This window comes from Nicotiana tabacum, chromosome 21 (genome assembly GCF_000715075.1).
Source record: "Nicotiana tabacum cultivar K326 chromosome 21, ASM71507v2, whole genome shotgun sequence".
NCBI classification, from domain to species: domain Eukaryota; kingdom Viridiplantae; phylum Streptophyta; class Magnoliopsida; order Solanales; family Solanaceae; genus Nicotiana; species Nicotiana tabacum.
This window is the reverse complement of record NC_134100.1, coordinates 89736440-89757798: the sequence shown is the minus strand read 5'-3', so window position 1 is coordinate 89757798 and position 21359 is coordinate 89736440. Positions and strand designations below refer to the sequence as shown.

The window sequence follows — 21359 nt, the reverse complement described above, 5'->3', positions numbered from 1 at the left end:
ATGCGGACACTGGCCTTTTGTAAATGCGATCTCATTATCGCAAATGCGAGCCTAGGCTGACCCAGGCAAACTTTGCAAATGCGAAGAAATGGCTCGCAAATGCGAGCCTGACAAAAGATACAAATGTTCGCAAATGCAAACTCTGATCTCGCAAATGCGAGATCAGAGGCCAGTTCCCAGAAATTGTAGACACCGGCAATTGTTCCAAGTCCAATTCACTCTATAGCCTATCTGAAACTCACCCGATCCCTCGGGGCTCTAAACCAACTATGCACACAAGTCTAAAAACATCATATGAACTTGCTCGCTCGATCAAAATACCAAAATAACACCTAAAACTATGAATTGAACACCAAATCAAATGAATTTTTTCAAGAAAACTTTGAAACTAACTTGTCACGACCGGACGTCAGAATCACATCAAACCAACTAACTTGTCACGACCCAAAAATCACTAGCCGTGATGGCACCTAACACGACCAACTAGGTAAGCCAACTAACACTCAATACAATCCAAATGAAATTGTAGGAAAATAATGAAGAATTATCTAAACTTTTACAAATTAACCCAAGAACTAGTAGTACAAATCATGAGCTTCTAAGACTTAGAATTTACAAAGTTGATACAAATAGTTTACACGATCTGCTTGAATGTTACATAAACAGATTAATAAAATCTAAAGCTACCAAGGACAAGTGGCAGCTATATCCGGAATGCATGAACATCTTCAGGGTCAGCTCCCGACATCACCAGCAGCTCAGCTCCAAAAGTCTGCACGCAAGGTACAGAAGTATAGTATGAGTACAATCGATCCCATGTACCCAGTAAGTATTTTGTCTAACCTCGTCGAAGTAGTGTTCACGACCCAAAAATCACTAGTCGTGATGGCACCTAACTCGACCCGCTAGGTAAGCCAACTAACAGTCAATACAATCCAAATGAAATTGTAGGAAAATAATGAAAAATTATCTGAACTTTTACAAATTAACCCAAGAACTGGTAGTACAAATCATGAGATTCTAAGACTTAGAATTTACAAAGCTGATACAAATAATTACACGATCTGTTCGAAAGCTACATAAACAAATTAACAAAATCTAAAGCTACCAAGGACAAGTAGCAGCTATATCCGGAATGCATGAACATCTTCAGGGTCAGCTCCCAACATCACCAACAGCTCCGCTCCAAAGTCTGTATGCAGAAGTGTAGTATGAGTACAACCGACCCCATGTACCCAGTAAGTATTTTGTCTAACCTCGTCGAATTAGTGACGAGGCATTTTAGTAAAAACAATGCTCACTAATAAAAATTTGTACCGAAATCTAGCAATAGATCTATACTATAGTATAAAAATATAGAGTACACGAAACGGATGTATAAAACAATAACAGAGTACTAGAAGAGATCATAATTCAACAGTTTCCAATATCTCAACCAATCTTTTCCTTAGAGCGAAGCCAATAAACCACAATAGTCACCCCATAAATTTCATAACGTGAGGAATATACTCTGATATCAAGTCAATTGCACGGCAACACCCTTCGTGCATTTATCTCATCCTCACCAAATATACATACAACAGTACCAACCGGATGGCAGAAATGCTGATAACAGAAATGACAAAGTAGGAAATACGCAAGTAGCAATAATGAACGAGAATGTACATAAGGGCATCAGTAACAGACTAGGCGGAAGCATAGAGGTGATGACAACAATCAGAAGAAAAAAAAGAATGTAACTTCAACTAACTAGCATGGTGGAGGCATAAATACAAATATAACGAATAAGAGGGGAACACATGATCTTTATGCGTTAACAAGTAGAAGCATGAATGACTAATACGGTATAAGGCATGGACTAAGTGCAGCCAAAATAGATACGACAAAGATATAATTATGACAGCAGGAAGTAGGCATGGTATTTGCAAGTTTAGCAAGTAGAAGGCATGAGTGACACAATAACAAACAAGGTAAAGAATAAGAACAGGGCATTAACGACAAGTCACCTAAGAACCATAAATACAACAATAACAGCTCAATGTAATAGCACGGACGGTTTCAGATGTCTAGATGGATGCTATTACTACTTGGTATTCCCGGGAACTGGCCCTTGATCTCGCATTTGCAAGATCAGAGTTCGCATTTGCGAACATTTCCATCTTCTGTCAGGATCGCATTGCGAAGTAATGACTCGCAAATCCAAAAAGTCAAACTTTGGTCAAATATTTCAAATTCATTAAGCCTTTAACTTTCAAATTTTGACAAAGTCCGATATCTCGGGCTAGAGACTTCCGAATTCGATTACGGGCATATGCTCAAGTCCCAAATAATGATACAGACCCACCGGGACCATCAAAATACGAATTCGAATCCTCAAAACTTTGATCGAAGTCAACTCAAGTGGATTTTAAGGTAAAATTTCATATTTTTCTCAGTTTTTAACATAAAAGCTTTCTGGAAAGACGCCCGGACTACGCATGCAAATCCAGGAAGGCTAAAACATGATTTGTTTTAAGGTTTCAGATCACAGAATTAGGTTTTAAAATATGAGATGACCTATCAGGTCATCACAGAGAATTTCCATCAACAACTTGGAACGATGTGTACAACATGTACAATACGAAGTTGTAGATAGAAGAAGATACGGTTACACAACCAAGGGATGATGAAAGAGCAGGATCGAGACGTTCATAATCAAAAAAAAGGACCAGAAAGAATAGGTACGAGCCTTACATAGGACCTGTGGGCCGAGACTCTCGATCTAAATAAGAGAACGTACGATTTGACTCAATATCGAGGCAAAAAGATACGAGTTCTTCATGTAGATTCAGAAAGGAACGGGATACACGAAGCAACGATTCCAATACACATACGAGGATTGGAGATTACAGCTTTAATATTAGCACCTCTGAGTTAGTAGCAGTTTTAAGAGGTATGAGAGATAAGGTGCGGTGGCCCAAAGAGATGAGATCAGGTCCGAGAAAAAGGAATCCAGATTTTTGGTGTGAATTTCACAACAATCATGGTCATAGAATAGCAGATTGTAGATTACTACAAGGAGAAGTCGAGCATTTGTTGAAGTAAGGTTATCTAACTGACCTATTCAGCGAGAAAGGAAGACAATCGTACATGAAGAACATACAGGAACCTCCGAAACCTCCATTACCAAAAAGAACAGTCAATGTAATAACCAGGGGACATGAGGTCAATGGTGTAACATATACAACTGCAAATAAGATGTCAAAAGTCATGGTCACTCATGGGAAGCGTGTTCGCCAAGTCTTGGATGGAGACAATATAACATTTGATGATGAATACGTGGACGGCTTGATGATTACTCATAATGATACACTGATAATATCTTTACTTGTACACGATACTAACGTAAAATGAGTTTTGATTGATCGAGGTAGTTCGGTGAACATCATTTTGCTAAGAGTGGTGAACGAAATGCAAACTGATGACAAAGTGATTCCAAAGGCACGGTCTCTGTCCGGGTTTGATAATTCAAGCGTTATCACAAAAGGGGAAGTTTTGCTCACTACGTTTGCAGAAGGAGTTGTGAAGGATACGAAGTTCCAGGTAATAGACGCGGACATGGCATATAATATAATTCTGGGAAGACCATGGATACACGATATGGATACCGTCCCATTTACTTTACATCAAGTTATCAAATTTCCTTCACCGTGGGGGATCCGTCAAATTCGTGGAGATCAACAAGCTTCAAGGAATATCAAGTCGGTGGTAGTTTCGAGCACGGTAACTAATGATGCAGACGCAAAATAGCAACTACAGCACTCGGTTGAGGATGTTGATGCAAAGACCTCAACTGAAGGCATGCCAGGACAGACCGACGTTGATTCAAGACATGATGTCATTCAAGAGCCAGAAGAAAATGAAAATATTAAGACAACTACTGAAGAACTCGAAGGTATAGTGTTGTTTACACATTGTCCAGACAAAAAAGTTCACGTCGGAGAAAATGTATGCCCAGAAATGAAAGGTAAGTTAATTAAATTTTTACAAGCTAGCACAGATTACTTTGCTTGGTCGCATTCAGATATGACGGGTATACCTCCAGAAGTGATGACCCACAAACTGAATGAGAACCCATCATATCCATCTGTCAAACAAAATAAGAGGAAGCAAGGATCCTTCAAAAATTAAGTAATCCAAGATGAGGTACAAAAGCTTTTAAAAATTGGGTCGATATGAGAGGTAAAATACCCTAACTGGTTAGCTAATACTGTGGTAGTTCCCAAAAAGAATGGAAAATGGCGAGTTTGTGTATATTATACTGATTTCAATAAGGCTTGTCCTAAAGATTCGTTTTCTTTGTTGCATATAGATCAACTAATTGACTCTACCGCAGGACATGAGATTTTAAGTTTTTTAGATGCATATTCAGGATATAACCAAATAAAGATGGATCCTCTAGATGAAGAAAAAACTTCATTTATCACTCAAAGGGGGACTTACTGTTATAAAGTCATGTCGTTTGGTTTAAAAATACTGGAGCCACGTACCAAATATTGGTGACTAAAATATTTCAACAACATCTCGAAAAAACTATGGAAGTCTACATTGACGATATGTTGGTCAAGTCTTCACAGGTGAGAGATCATTTTCAACATTTGTCAAACACTTTCAAAATTCTCCGCGAGTACAATATGAAGCTAAATCTAGAAAAGTGCATTTTTGGTGTGGCTTCAGGTAAGTTTTTAAGCTTTCTTATTACTAACAGGGGTATTGAAGTAAATCCTTCATAAATCAAAGCTATCGAGAAAATACCAGATGTACTCACAAGCAAAAAAAAAGTACAGAGATTAACAGGAAGAATAGCAGCCCTGGGGAGGTTTATATCAAAATCATCATAAAAAAATTTTAAATTCTTTTCAGTATTGAAAAAGCAGAATCAGTTTGAATGTACTGATGAATGCCAACAAGCCCTCAAGGACCTAAAATCGTATTTGTCAAAACCGCCTTTGCTAGCCAAACCAAAAGACGGAGAAAGGCTAATCATTTACCTTGTTGTGTCGGAAGTGGCGGTAAGCGCGGTGTTGGTACGAGAGGATAAATGTAAACAATCTTCAATTTATTATGTTAGTAGATATTTATTAAATGCTGAGATACAGTATCCCCATTTGGGAAAACTTGCTTTAGCGTTAATCATGGCATCTAGAAAGTTAAGACCTTATTTCCAATGTTATCCTATTTCTTTAATGAATGTTTTTCCCCTGAGGAATATATTGCATAAACAAGAACTATCTGGTAGATTAGCTAAATGGACAATAGAACTCAGTGAGTATGATATCATATACCAGCCCAGAACTGTAATAAAATCGCAGGTTTTAGCAGACTTCGTAGCAGATTTCAGCACGAATTTAGTTCCCGAAGCGGAAAAGGAACTATAGGTATTCTCCGGATCTAATCCGGGGACTTGGATTTTATTTACCGATGGTTCTTCAAATGTTAAAGGTGCGGGCTTAGGAATCATTCTAATTCCACCTTCAGAGGAAGTCATAAGACAGGCACTAAAATATTATCCAATCACCAACAATGAGGCAGAGTATGAAGATGTGATTGCAGGTTTGGAACTAGCACGAGAACTTGGTATAGAGCAGATTATAATCAAAAGTGATTCGCAACCGGTGATTAACCAAATGCAGGGGACTTACATAGTAAGAGAAGCACGAATGCAACAATACCTGAAAAAGGTACGAGAATTACTTAAACAATTTCAGTCATGGAAGGCCGTGCAAATACCTCGTTGGCAAAGAATGCAGAAGCAGATGCGTTAGCAAATATAGTGTTTGTCGCTGAAGTAACAAATGCAGAAAATGCTATCGTGATACATTTGTTTCATTCGGCACTTGATCAAGACAAGAGCAAGGTAAATTTTAATAACCTAACTTGGGATTGGAGGAACGAATTTGTTAACTTTTTGCAGTATGGAATCTTACCCGAAGACAAGAAGAAGTCATAGATATTTCGCCAAAAAGCCGCCTGGTATTGCTTAATTCATGGAAATTTATATCGAAAGATGTTTGGCAGACCTTTAGCACGGTGCCTCGGCTCATCGCAAATGGAGTATGTGATGAGGGAAGTACATGAGGGGCACTGTGGCAATCACGCCGGGGGAAGATCATTAGTAAAGACACTAATAAGAGCAGAGTATTATTGGCTAAAAATGGAAGAAGAAGTAGAAAGCTTTGTAGCCAAGTGCGATAAATGTCAACGATATGCCAATAACATGCACCGCCCAGCAGAGCTGTTACATTCAGTTATTTCACCATGGCCTTTCATGAAGTGTGGCATGGATATTGTAGGCATGTTGCCTCAAGCTAAGGGAAAGGTACAGTTCCAATAAGTTTTAACAGATTATTTTTCAAAATAGGTAGAAGCAGGTTCATTCAAACAGGTACGAGAAAAAGAAGTCAGGAACTTTATTTGGCGAAACATTATCTGCCGATTTGGGGTTCCAAAGGAAATCGTGTGTGACAATGGCCCGCAGTTCATAGGCATAAAAGTCACAGAATTCTTTCAAAGTTGGCAGATTAAACGGATTACATACGCACCTTACCACCCTACAACTAACGGGCAAGCTGAGTCAACAAACAAAGTTATTATTAATAACTTGAAGAAGAGATTATAGGAGTCAAAAGGCAATTGGCCGGAAGTGTTACCAGGGGTATTGTGGGCTTATCGAACGATAGCAAAAACAAGTATGGGTGAGACTCCATTTTCACTTCTATATGGTGCTGAAGCCTTAATTCTGATAGAAATAGGTGAACCAAGTACGAGATACACACATGATACTGGAGAGTCAAATGAGGAGGAGATGCGAGTAAATTTAGATCTATTAGAATAAAGGAGAGAAGCAGCGTTAATTAGAATGGCGGCTCAAAAACAGATGATTGAGCGATGTTACAACAGGAAAGCTAATTTGAGATACTTCAAGATTGGGAACTTCGTCCTCAAAAAGGTGTCCGATCTACAATAGCGGCCAATGCAGGTAAGTTGAGTCCAAATTGGGAAGGCCCTTATAGGGTTTGAGGCATTGCTGGAAAGGGAGCATATGAGTTGGAAACCATGGATGGCAAGTACTACCATCAAACTGGAATGCAGTTAATTTGAATAAGTATTACTTCTAGACGAAGAAAGTACCATGGTCAGGTATCACTCAGATTCAATTTTATTTTTTTCTTTTGAATTTTACTAACAATTTTAGATGATAGGCAAAAAGCTATCCCGTACCAAATAATGATATTAAACCCGAAAGACACGCGAAATACTGAATTTTTCCCGGTCTAGGTCGCAGCCTTTCTGATGGAAAAAGGGTTATGCAGTCATCATCTAATTGAATATCTCCGAGCCCCGTTCGTATTTTCCTTTTCAGTGAATGGACCAAAAGGATGGAGTAATCCAGTGTTCGAGATTTCATACTTCAAAGATCCTATACTGGGGGGACTATGCATATAGAAGGAAGAGAACTAAAAAGGCATAGTTCAGTTCAGCTTGAATCAAAAACCTTGAGGAAACCTTGAATTTTTCAAAGGGGTGTGAACTCGCGAAAAGGATGCAAGATATTCCATATTCCTACGAGTTTTAGGTTAAAGCAAAAATGTAGTCACGGGATAATAGACCCAATTTTGTATTCTAAAATCTGCTACAAAGAAAGTAGTTGTGAAAATATTGTACGAATAATTATAAAAATGATGTACGAAATTTATTTGAAAGTTCAAAGCATAAAACTTCCTCAAAATATTTCATTTTTCATGTCTACTTGATCTTTCATATATTTACACCAATATGAAGATGAGACGCCATCTTCATCAGTGTCATTAACGTAAAAGGGTCCTCTTTTATAAAAACCTGTATTTATCAAAGCCACGGATTGTTAAGGCATTTTTAAATGCAAGGAAAAAGCTCAAATATCAAAGAGCAGAATAAGCGGCAAAAGCAACCAAAACATTTATATATATATATATTAAGCCTTGGGAAAAAAAAGTTGTTAAGTTTGTCATTAAACCCCAAAAGAAGACAGGGGTAGCCAAAAACAAATCTTACAAAACGTTGTTAAGCAAAGAGAAAAATAGCACAAGGAAGATCTAAATAAAAGCTAAGAAAAAAAGGGGGAGAAAACTAAGGAGCATCATCAATGGAAGCTTCATCCATGGGAGAATCATCAACAGGTGAAGAAGAACTAACTTGAGAAGAAGAGGCTTGAACATTATCCCCGCCAGGAACAAGTCCATCTACATCACCCTTGGGACCTTCGTCTTCAACGGCTCCAACCACACGTCAGCTTGACCAGATTTTCTCAATAAATTCCCGCCTTCAGGGACTTCGATAACAACTCTTTTCATCTCCTTCCTGTTGCCATAAGGTCCGACCTCTGCATGAGAAGCATCCACGGGAATAGAAGACGGAGTAGAGGCAGTCACGAGAATAACAGCAGGAGTAGCGTTAGGTAAAAACACAGGGGCGTTAATGGAAACTAAAGCTGGAAGGGAAGCAAGGGGAAATTCTTCCGAAACAGGCCCGAAAGCTTCTTCACCCTCGAAGCCTTGAACGAACAATCTATCACCAAAACTTGGGAGAGGATCAACAACATCTTCATCAGAAATCACCAAAGGAGCGCTCTCTGGATCACCTGTGTCTAAAAGGAATTGAACTTAATGGAAGGTCATGAGAGGAAAGAGTTTCATCATCAGAAACCACACGTCTCCTAACACGTGGCCTTCACACCAAAGAACCTTCCTATGTTTCTTCAATATTAGAGCCATGAGTACTGTCAGTTTTCCTTTTTGAAGAAGAAGAAGAACTTAAAATCCGCTCCTGGGCAAGACTCACAGAAATCTTGGTTGATGGAACATACGCGGGACTAATGCGGCGAATAGCAATATAGAATTGATTTCTATAATTTGTGTTGATTATATTGAATTGTTTGTGACTAGATTTGTAACATTCGGACACCAATTTGCGAGGCAAAGGTCTATTGGAATCTTGAGTTTGTAGCAAATCGAGGTAAGTGACGTGATTAACCTTGACTGAGAGAGTAAGACTTATTTGTCTATTTACTACGTGATTTAATATGCGGGTATAACGTATATGTGAGCTGACGAGTACTTATGCGTTATGGTTAAGTCAAAGCATGCGGGCGGAATTTATTTATTATGAATAATTGTCTATTTAATTAAAAATATTCCTGCTTAAATTATTATTGTTTATTTGATCATTTTTTATGAGATTATTGCTAGTTTAATTATTGTTGAATATTTTAGAAGATGAAGTCGGTATTCTGGAATTGAATTGATTGATAAGTATATATCCCCGCATTTAAATACTCTTCCGAATTTATAATATTATTTTCATGGTAAGGAAGAGTGTAAAAGCATGAAGGGTGATGTCGTGCCCTTTTGAGTGTAAAAGCACGAAGGGTGATGTTGTGCCATTTTGAGTGTAAAAGCACAAAGGGTGATGTCGTGCCGTTTTCAAAGAGAGTAAAAGCATAAAGGGTAATGTCGTGCTAGAAGAGAGTTAAAGCATGAAGGGTGATGTCGTGCCAATATTATACCTTATTTATCAATTTATGGAAAGAATGAGAGTAAAAGCACGAAGGGTGGTGCCGTGCCATTTTTATATTATCAGTTGCTCATTTTATTGTTGATGAATTAATTGGCTGCTACGTGACACTTCTCCTGCTGAAATTTCTATATCATTCCCCTTCGCATGTTCCCTCCCAAATTTATAAATTGTTAACTATTGTGTTATTGTTGCTTCGTATTTGTATATGCTTGTACATGTCATTTACGTACATGTCTTATCATAGCCTTGTCACTACTTCGTCGAGGTTAGGCTCGACACTTACGGAGTACATGGGATCGGTTGTACTCATATTACACTCTGCACTTCTTGTGCAGATTTTGGAGTTGGTCCCAGCGGAGTACCATAGACTTGCTCGGATTCAGCTACCCAGAGGAGACTTGAGGTATAACTACACAGCATCTGCAGTTCAGAAGTCCCCTTCTATCTTAGCTTAGCTACGTACTATCTTTCAAACAACTTGAATTTTATTCAGACCTTTATTTGTATTATTCTAGTAGCTCGTGCACTTGTGACACCAGATTCAGGGATGTATTTTGATGATTCGATAGTTATGGTCTTCCGCACTTTATTTCAGTAATTGACTTCCGTTTAATTTAATTTGCTTAAAAATAGTTAAGATTATTCTAACGTTGACTTACCTAGCAAGTGAAATGTTAGGCGCCATCACGGTCCCGAAGGTGGAAATTTCGGGTCGTGACAGAAAAATTCTTGTATAAGCAAGAAAGAGAAAAAGAAGAACAATGAAGGTAAAAAGTATTGTGCGTCTTCGCTTTCCAATCGATTTCTTGAGAAAGGTATTTCCAAGATCTTTTTTCCATAGGAACAACAATTAACATATTTTCTACCCAAGAACGGAAGTTGGGAATCTCATCAAAAACTTCCATGGTTGCTGAAAATTGGGTATATGATTACATAAAGTTCTTTAAGATATAAAAAAAATAAAAAACTTACGTGCTGAGTTCCATTTCTCCGGAAAGGGCATGTTCTCTTCACCCACTAGTGGGGGCAGCAACAAAACGGGCTTACCAACAACGGTCACGATCGTCTTCAGGGCTAACCAATACTCTCTTACTTCTAACCACGAGAGAAAAAACTCCTTCACGAAATAATTTGGGGGAGTAGAGATGAAGCAAGTACCGAAAGGTAAAAGGCATGAAAACCAGATCCGACAAATAACGAAGGTATGCAATAGCCCTCTATACTATTGGGCCAATCTGGCCAAGACACACGTTGAAGTAACGACAGAACTCAATGATTATTGGATCAATAGGTGGCTTGAACCCTAAAGTAAATGGGTAGGTATAAACAAAGGAGAAACTGGCATTATAAGAGGTGATTCTCTAATTGGCACCAGGGACTAAAACTCGAAAATATGGTTTCCAGTAACACTCTCGTCGAACCAGGGAAAGAAGACCAGTAGTGATTAAACTTGGGTAAAGATCAGCAGGATTGAGGGAGGCTATAGAAGAAACTTGATTTCTTATGGTTTCACGATAAGTTACAAAAGAAAATTCTTGCTGAACAATCTCTGCAACTGTGGGCTCACGCACAGGTTCATTTAAATCTCTATTCCTAGAAGAAGATCTAGGGGTTAGATGAGCCTAGGTCTAGAAAAGGATGGCTTAACAGAACCACTATGGGAAGAAGAACCACGATTAGATAATGAACCAAGGCTTCGAAGTCTACCACCTCTCCTTCTTCTAGTAGGGGCAGTAGAAGGAGCAAGTTCATCAACAATCAGAACTTTGCAGGGGTCTGGTGTTATCGAAGACATGATTATTCAAAGAAATATAGAAGGAAGGATGCAGAAATACAAAGAAGGAATAATGTAATAGATACTAAAGAAGGAAGACTCCAAGAAATCAAAAAAGAATGAAGTATTTATAAGAAGACATGATCGTCGTTAAAGTTGGTCATTATGAAGCGTCATAATGGAATCATCACTTCGTGACTGGTGCAATCGCAGAAAAAACCCTAAAAAGCACTGAAAAAGTGCAGATCCAATCATTGGAAGCCACGCGGCATGGGCATTAAATGGATGTGACATACGTTGCATCGATTCTGAAGGAAACATGATGATACTCGAAAAACGGCGGCAAATAATTCCTGCCATAAAAACTTACCACTTCTCGAATATTTAGTTGAGAATATTTAGAAAGTGGGGGGGGGGGACTATCTGTATTGGTGGAACAAAGGCATTACACGTGGAACAGGGGCGGAGCTAGCCCATTGTGTACGGGTGCGGCGAAATCCAGTCGCTTTGGTCCAATCCATATATTTGTCTTTAAAAATCCATTAAATATGTATAAATTATTAATTTAGAACCCAGTAACTTAAAAGAATTAAAACCCTGAACCCATAAACTTCAAATCCTTGCTCCGCTTCTGACGTGAAATATTAGCAAGCTGATGAAACATGACGTGTGGAATAACGGTATAGCGACATATGGCACACTCAATTAATGGAATTAAGAATACAAGGAAGGTACGGGAGAAACACCCACGAGACAGTACAGAGAAAAGAACTGGACCAGACAGTTGTCAAAGAAAAGGCGTGATTGAAATGAATAAAGATTAAAAAGAGGGGAAGATACACGAACCAGAAGTAAATAAGGAAGGGGAATCAGAGCAGTTATAAGGAATCTATAGCTATAAATATGTCAGTTACGGTTATCCATGATAATGGGCAATCAATACAATTAATGCCCATAATGAATCCAAATTAAGTGTGGAAACCGTTATGATTGTACGCTCCTATATAAGGATAAAGAATTTCATTTGTAGAGGAAGATTACGATTACTACTGAAATACGTTTCATTATTCTCTGCTTTATCAAAGTTTCTAGCCTTGATTTTAGGGATTGATTATTGATTCATTCCTTATTTCTCTTTGATAATTTTCTCTATTACCTTTGTTATTTTTCTAAAAGGTTATTGTGGAAGTGAAGTAAAACTTGGTTATCAGTAACCCGTTTTCTCCTAAATGTAGACTTTAACTGAGAAATCTATTTTTTTGGTTATATAATTGTACCTTCCTAACCTACACATCACGTATTGCACTCTTACCACTTAGATCAAAGTCGTTTGAGTTTCTTTTGTGTCTCATTGTCGCATGGACTTTACGAAAAAAGTTTAAGAGTATAATAATATATTTTGAATTTAGTGCCTTTAGTAAACTATCGGAGTTTTAGAGGCAGTTTTTAGAAAGATTGGTGCACCTCTTACAATGGTAATTGACAACAAGAAACGTTGATTTCAAGTTAGAAATCAGATGTGATTTATTTTAAACACTTTATTCCATGTTAGAGTGTCTGTGCTCCTATTTGGAGTAAATACTTTATGGGACTTTGACATTGATGATGCAAAGAGTGATACTAATTGAATTTTGTTCCCTCTATAGGAGAAGAATACTATAATCTGAAATTGTTTGGACGCTGAGGCGGATTCAAGATTTGATGTTTATGGGTTCTTACAACGAGCACAAGTAAATTTTTAACAGTAACTGGGTTCACAATAAAATATTTATAAATATTTAGTAATTTTTCGAACACATATATATTATTTAGACAAAAATTATCGAGTTCAAACGAACCGTTAATCGCATGGTGGATCCGCCCCTATTTGGACGTTATTCTAATACCGCACTTCGCTGTCAAGTTATATGAATTTTTCAAATGATTTGATAAATTCAAAATATATACTAATTAACTATGATTAAGTGAGAGTTTATGCACAAACAAATACCATGTATCTACTAATTTAATATAAATATTCAATGCAAGTAATATTTTATCCATTTAGCATATGTAACGATCCGACTTGTCGTTTTAAGAACTAACGTCTCATTCAGCGACTTAAGATCTCGAGCAACTTCGTAATATCTTTTATGACTTGTGCATGAGGTCGAGTTTGGTTTTGGAAGGTTCGGAATTAAATTGAAAGAGCAATTCTTAATTTTGAAGCTTAAATGAAAAGAGTTGACCGGAGTTTGACTTTTGAGTAAACGACTCCGGAATGGAATTTTGATGATGTTAATAGCTTCGTATGGTAAATTCGGGTTTAGGCATATGCCCGGATTTGGATTTGGAAGTTCATAGGACAATTCGGCGCATTTTGGCAAAAATTGGAAAGTTGAAGTTTTTGAAATATTCATAAATTTGACCGTAAGTCGATTGGTTGATATCGAGGTCGGATTTCGATTCCGAAAATTAGAACAGCTCCATTATGTCATTTATGACTCGTGTGCAAAATTTCAAGTCATTCCGGATTGATTTGTTACGTTTCAGCGCAAATTAGAAATGTTGGAAGATTTGAAAACTTATAATTCGACTCGAGGCGCGATTTGAAATTTCGACGTTGTTTGATATGATTTGAAAACCCGAGTAGGTTCATGGTATGCTGCGGGACTTATTGGTATATTCAGACGAGGTCCCGACTGGCTCGGATGAGTTTTGGACGGAGTTCGGATAGTTTGGCGACTTGCCAAAGCTGCTGAAAATTTCTGTTGCTGAAACTATCTCTGGACAGCAGCTAGTGCCTTTGCTTCTGCGGAAGCTTCGTCACATAAGCGATGATATCATCGCAGAAGCGACTGGCAGTGAACTGGGCAGCTTGGTCGTGAGGTCGCACGAGCGAGGGACTGGGCGCACCTGCGACAGTGCAGGTGCGGAAACTGAAATGCAGATGCAGATGCGAGCTACTGCTGGGCATTGGACACTGGGACTTCGCATATGCGCATTTTGGCTCGCAAAAGTGAGGTCGCAGATGCGAAAATGCTGGCCGCATAAGCGATTCTGGACAGAAAACATAAGGACCAAAAATAGTCATTTTCTTCATTTTGTTTTTGGATTTTTGGAGCTCGGTTCTTGGGCGATTATGAGAATTTTTTCACGACTTCAACTTGGGTAAGTATTCTATATCCGAAAGTGATTATATTTCATAAATTCATGATTATATTCATCATTTATTTCGGATTTAAATGGAAGAAATCAAGATTTTTGTAAAAGTTTTCAAGAATGAAAATTTAAGATTTGGAGGTCGAGTTGTTATTAGAATTTGATAAAATTGGTATGGTTGGACTCGTATCGGAATGAGTATTCGGATTTCGTAAAAATTCTGTCGAGTTTCGGGAGGCAGGACCCGCGTTGACTTTTGATTGACTTTATAATGTAAAATTTTAAGTTGACGTTTTATTATCCAGAATTATTTTCGATGAATTTTAATGAAGTTATACAATTAATTTGGATAGGTTTGAGCTGTCCGAAGGTCAATTCAAGCAAGAAGGCTATTTTGAAATATCGGTCTAATTTCAAAAAGATAAGTATCTTGCCTAACCTTGAGTGTGGGAATTTCCCCTTAGGCATTGAGTCTTACGTGAAAATTATATGATTGAAAGCGGATACGCAAGGTGACGAGTACGTACTTGGTTTATATGTGCAAATTATATCGGTTAAAATTGTAGACACCCTTAAGTATTAAATTGGAAAAATTATTGGAGCTTATTAAATTATTTATTTGCCATGCCTCATTTCTTGTTTGCCGAGATTGTTTTTATATAATAATTTGGTAAGATTGCCACTTTGATTTTTATGTGAAATACCGTGGTTAGTTGGGTTGACATTTCTTGGAAATAATTTCATTATGGATTCCTTATCTGCAAATAATTATTAAATAAGTTTAAATTGAGGCATTAATATATTTATAAAAAAAAATGGATTAAAGAAGGCATTGTCTTATGCTGAATTACTTTTCCATCCTTGTTATTGTTTTTGAGGTTTCATATACGTTGTATTGAGCCTTGGGCTATTTGCTGTGAAATTAAATGATTTTGTTGTATCTTTAGAGTTGGTTGTGGCCTATGGGCAAATTGTGATATGAACTATTGTACTGTGTTGTCGTGATGATATTCCGTGTAAATTTATTGTGTGGTTTGAGTTATTATTATGAGGACATAAGGGTGGTATTCCACTATTGATATTATGTGGGTATAAGGGTGACATTTCACTGTGGTTATGTGTGTTGTGGTATTGTCTGGGAGGAGAGATAAGAGTGGCTATAGGAGAGATAAAGGTGGCTATAGGAGCGATAAGGGTGGCTGTTGATATTGTCAGGGCGGAGGGATAAAGGAGGATATCATTATGGAGTGATACGGGTGGCTATAGGAAAGATAAGGGTAGCTATTGTCAGAGATGATACGCGATGATGTGAGATTATTGTGTTGGTGATTTTTATGTGATGTTGTAATTTTTCTTGTGTTTATTTTTATCTCTTGTGCAACTTGTCTTGTTGTTTCGGTAAACTTGATAATAGTATGATTCATGTTGAAATTGTGAGCCTATGGCTATTGCCGGGCGGTTTATATTATTGGCACGTGAATTGTAAGTGCGGATGTGGTATGAAATGTGGGCACGAGTTGCCGAGAAAATATGATGATTTTATTATTGACACGTGAGTTGTCCATGCGGTTATGAAAGAAATATGGGCACGAGGTGCCGGGAAAATATGATGATTTTATTATTGTCACGTGAGTTGTCCGTGCGGTTGTGATAGAAATATGGGCACGAGGTGCCATGAAAATATGAAAGTGGACTAAGACCCGTAATTTTTATGATTATAAAATTAGGTGTCACGTGGTGACTTTTACTTGAAAAGAATTATATTCGAAAGATATTTATTTAAAAGAATTATATTCGAAAGAATATATTTGAAAGAATTATATTCGTAAGATAATTATTTGAAGGAAGTATATTCGAGATATATTTAATTGAAAGGATTACATTCTAAAGATTTTTATTTGAAATATTTATAGATAAAAGATGTATATTTTGAAGGACTTGATTAATTGGCTGTACTTGTATTCAGTATTCGTTTGAGCAATATTTATGGTGTTCTTGCTGCCTTGTTGTTTATATCACTAGTTGATTATTATTGATATCACTGCTATATGTTTCCTATTATTATTTTTGTATGCTATGTTGCACATGTTATTAGACTAGTGAGTGTCTTGATTGTACCTCGTCACTACTCCACCGAGGTTAGTCTTGATACTTACTGGGTACCGACTGTGGTGTACTCATACTACACTTCTGCACATTTTTGTGCAGAGCCAGGTATTGGCGATATCGGATTCGGACAGAGGTTAGAGTATGATCGCAAGGATTTAAGGTAGAGCTGCTTGGTCGTCGCAGTCCCTTGGAGTCTTTCCATTTTTATTGTACTGTTAACTCTTATTCGAACAATATTATACATTTGATCCTTGAGATCATTGCATGTATTCAATTAGAGTTCGTGACTCAGTAGTACCAATCTTGGGAGGTTGTTATAATTATTTCCACTTTTGGTTTCGACACTTGTATTAAATTATATGTTTCAAAAAAAATGTCTCGAAATGTAATTGTACTCGGCTTACCTAGTTTTAAAGACTAAGTGTCATCACGACACATGTGGTGGGATTTTGGGTCGTGACAGCATAATTGAAAGAAAAATTAATTAGTTGAAATTGAATAATCATACATGAGGATTGAATGAGGAATAGGAGATGGATAAATAGAGTATTAATTTGGCTTTTTTACACGCTTGATCATTTTTTAACTATTATTTTAAAAAAATAGTATCATTTATTGTTTATTCTATAAAGAGCATTTTTTTTTATTATTAGCATATTATAAAAATTAAGCTCAAAATTTAATAAGTTAACTGGCTCACTGATTACATGAGGTACTTTTTTGTCCATCTCCATTCTCCCTTTCCAACATTCATCTTCTTCACTCCATTTTTTAAAATCTTATGCATATTGAATGCCACCTAAATTCAAGATGTATTGATTTATACGTCTTTTATACTTTGTATATCAAGTATCACTTTAATTCAAAATGTATTCTTATGTATATAATTGTTATATATTTATTTGTGAAGTGCCATCTTATTTTAAGATGTATTTTTAATGTATATTTTAAATATATTTTATATGTCAAGTGCCATTTTAATTCAGGATGTATTTTTTATGTATTTTTTTTGTATATTTATATGCCATCTTAATTAAATTTAAGATATATTTTTTATGTATATTTCACATGTCTAAATGTCATCTTAATTGAAGATGTATTTTTTATGTATATTTTATATGTGTTAATTCAATATATATTTTTTATATATACGTTTTGTATATATTAACATATATTATTATTGAATTAATATAGCGATGTTAAGAAAGGAAGAAAGAATGAAGAGAAAAACTTAAGAAAGATAATTAAAAAGAAAACGAATGGAATAAATTTAGAAAATATATTGGCTTCGACAGAAAACAAAATTAAGAAGAAGAAGAAAAAGAAGGAAATCTAATAGACAAAAGAGAGAGAAAATGCATGATTTTTGTACAAAACAATTATTGACTTTCCATTCAAATTGCTTATGTTTAAGGATTGATAATTAATATTTCTATTTTAATGGAATTGTGTGCTACAAATATAAATATTTTCCTACCATAACTATAATATTAGATTTCATGCTAAGAATTTATTATATTTCTTTTAAATTGTGACAGTTATGTAAAGTTCCCTATTAATTTTACATTAATCAGCCATCTTCAAAATCTATGTGCTTAATCATATAATCCAAGGAAATTAAATGTAGTAATCCAATCCATGAAGTCAATTTTTTTTCTTTGTCTTACGTGTTTGGTCAAGCAAACCTTGCTTAACATGAGGCATATATCCAATCTCCAATTTGGTTGTGACTGAAGCATTATTTATTGTTATTGTTAAAAATAACATAAATTTAATCCACTTTAAATGTGGAATAAGAATAATTTGTAATTAATTTCACTTCACAATATTTAGATCTAATTTTCAATTCCATCACAAACAATAAAAATTATTATTATTATTAATATATATATATATATATATATTGTACTTTTATTTTATTTTGATAATGATAATGATATTTGAGCTTAATGAAAGGAATGATGATTCATATCGCCGACCCCAATTTGTTCTAATTGTTGTTGTTGTTTGTTTTGCGAAATTTTCCTCGTTTTAAATAATTTTCCACTGCAAGTTTGCTTAATGACTTAATCTTTTTCTTCGTTACCTTTATTTAAAGGAAAATCCCTTCGTCTTTCCCATTTTCGAAAACGTGGCCTTTTCTCGCTTTTATTCTTCCCAACCGCGTATTAGTCTTTTAATATTAACCCACGTACTTTTAATATCTTATCGAAATTAATTATCAGTCCAACCCACCCCCCACCCCCACCCCCCACTTTTTTAATGATACGTCATTGGGAGTAAGTTTAACCCCCCCCCCCCCCCCCCCCCCCCCAAACAAAACACCGTGTATCAAAATCCATGTATATGTATATATATGAAAAACTCCACTTTCATTTCATCAATTCATACTCTTCTGTGTTCACACAATTGAATATTTTCCTCTTTCATACTTCAAATACTTTCACACCTGAAAAACAAAAAAAAAATTCTCCACTTTTAATGGATTTAATCTCTTCTTTCTCATTTCCTACACAACAAGAAGATTTTAATTTTCCTCCTAGTTCCAATTTCTTCAGCTTCATTCAAGAACTTGACTTTCCAACTTCTTCTAATCCACTCCTGCCCAAAAAGCAAAAAATTCATGATTTTGATCACAACCCAGTTGAGAATATTCTAAACAAATTTCTGGGGTTGGAAAAAAATCAAGAAAAAATTGACACACAAGTACTAAATTTGTGTTCTCAACCTATAGAATTAGCGAAAAATTCCCCCGTTTTGATGAATGATCAGACAATGGCTATGACTAGTAAAAAACGTAGTCGTGAAAACTCAGGTGAGTTGATTTCGATCCCACAGGATTCTCAGCCTTTACAACAAAGAAGATTATGGGTTAAAAACAGGTCAAATGCATGGTGGGAACAATGCAACAATCCAGATTTTCCAGAAGAGGAATTCAAAAAAGCTTTTAGAATGAGCAAAGCTACATTTGATATAATATGTTGTGAATTAGAATCAGTAGTTACAAAAAAAGATACAATGCTACGTCTGGCGATCCCTGTTCGCCAGCGCGTAGCAGTTTGCATTTGGAGGTTGGCCACAGGTGCACCACTTCGCGAAGTGTCTAAGCGATTTGGGCTTGGTATATCCACTTGTCATAAGCTCGTGCTCGAGGTTTGCACAGCAATAAAAGGCGTTTTAATGGCGAAATTCTTACAATGGCCTAACGATGAAAAGATGAATGAACTAAAACAAGAATTCGAGTCCATTTCAGGTATACAAAATGTAGGTGGATCAATGTACACTACACACGTTCCGATTATAGCACCAAAAGACAGTGTCACAGCTTATTTTAACAAAAGACATACTGAGCGGAATCAAAAGACTTCTTATTCAGTAACCATACAAGGGGTTGTTGATCCTAAAGGAATTTTTACTGATGTTTGTATTGGCTGGCCTGGTTCAATGACAGATGATCAAGTTTTGGAAAAATCAGCTCTTTTTGAAAGAGCAAACAGAGGACTTTTAAAGGATATTTGGGTTGTTGGAAATTCAGGATTTCCGTTATTAGATTGGATATTGGTCCCGTTTTCACACCAGAATTTAACATGGACGCAACACGCGTTTAATGAGAAAGTTGAAGATGTTCAAAGAGTTGCTAAAGATGCATTTATGAGATTGAAAGGTAGATGGAGTTGTTTACAAAAGAGAACAGAAATGAAACTTCAAGATTTGCCTGTTGTATTAGGAGCTTGTTGTGTTTTGCATAATATTTGTGAAATGAGAGGTGAAGAATTAAGTCCAGAATTAAGGTTTGATTTGTTTGATGATGAAATTGTACCAGAAAATATTGTGAGATCTATGAGTGCATTACAGGCTAGAGATCAGATTGCTCACAAGCTTTTGCACCATAATTACTCAGGCACCAACTTCCTTTAATTAAAATTTTTGTTTACATTTTTAGGGATTGAATCAAGTTTTTGTATTGATCTGATGCTTGAGGAGTAATTTTATTTTTTCATGGCTTATTGTAAGTCATGTTATAGAATAATTTTAATGAATTTTTACTCTTCATAGAAGATTTGTTCTTTTTTTTTCAAGTAAAGGATTGATTTCACGAGTTCGAGCCGTGGAATCAGTCATTAATACTTGTATAATGATACGCTATCTACATCACATCTATCGGGATGCGGCCCTTCCCGGACTCTGCGTGAATACATGATGCTTCATGCACCAAGCTGTCTTTTTTTTCTTTTTTATCAAAGAAATTTTGCAAAAAACAATTGGAAGATTTCCCTTTGACTTATATATCTTTTACTTCTTTTTTTGGTTATAATTCTTTTTTTTGTGTTTGTAAATTATGGTATATTTTTAAAAAACTAATTACTAGACACACAATAAGTCAATGTCAGCTGAAAAAAATACAAAAATGTTTTATTTGAGATAGGTAACAAAGCATAAAATCCAGCACAATTCTAACCCAAGCTAAAGTACAAGTCAAATTGTAATACTTCCTGCGTTTCAATTTATGTGAATACATTTGACTTGATACGGAGTTTAAGAAAAGAAATAAGACTTTTGAACTTGTGGTGTAAAATGATGTACATATATTTTGTGTGTGGCTATAAATTATTGCATAAAGGTAAATTGTTTCCAAATAAGGAAAATAGTCATTCGTTTTTGCACGGACTAAAAAAGAAATAAGTTCACATAAATTGAAATGGATGGAGTAATAGATCAACGTTGAAGTCGAATTATGACA

General features: G+C 36.0%; 1 protein-coding gene across 1 annotated transcript; it reads left to right on the top strand.

Moving 5' to 3' along the window:
* The first annotated feature begins 18993 nt into the window (after nt 1–18993).
* LOC107827483 (protein ANTAGONIST OF LIKE HETEROCHROMATIN PROTEIN 1) lies at nt 18994–20668 on the top strand. Its single transcript, XM_016654627.2, has one exon. It carries the CDS (start codon nt 19100–19102, stop codon nt 20534–20536), a length of 1437 nt encoding a protein of 478 aa, XP_016510113.1. The 5' UTR covers nt 18994–19099; the 3' UTR covers nt 20537–20668.
* Nucleotides 20669–21359: the final 691 nt, after the last annotated feature.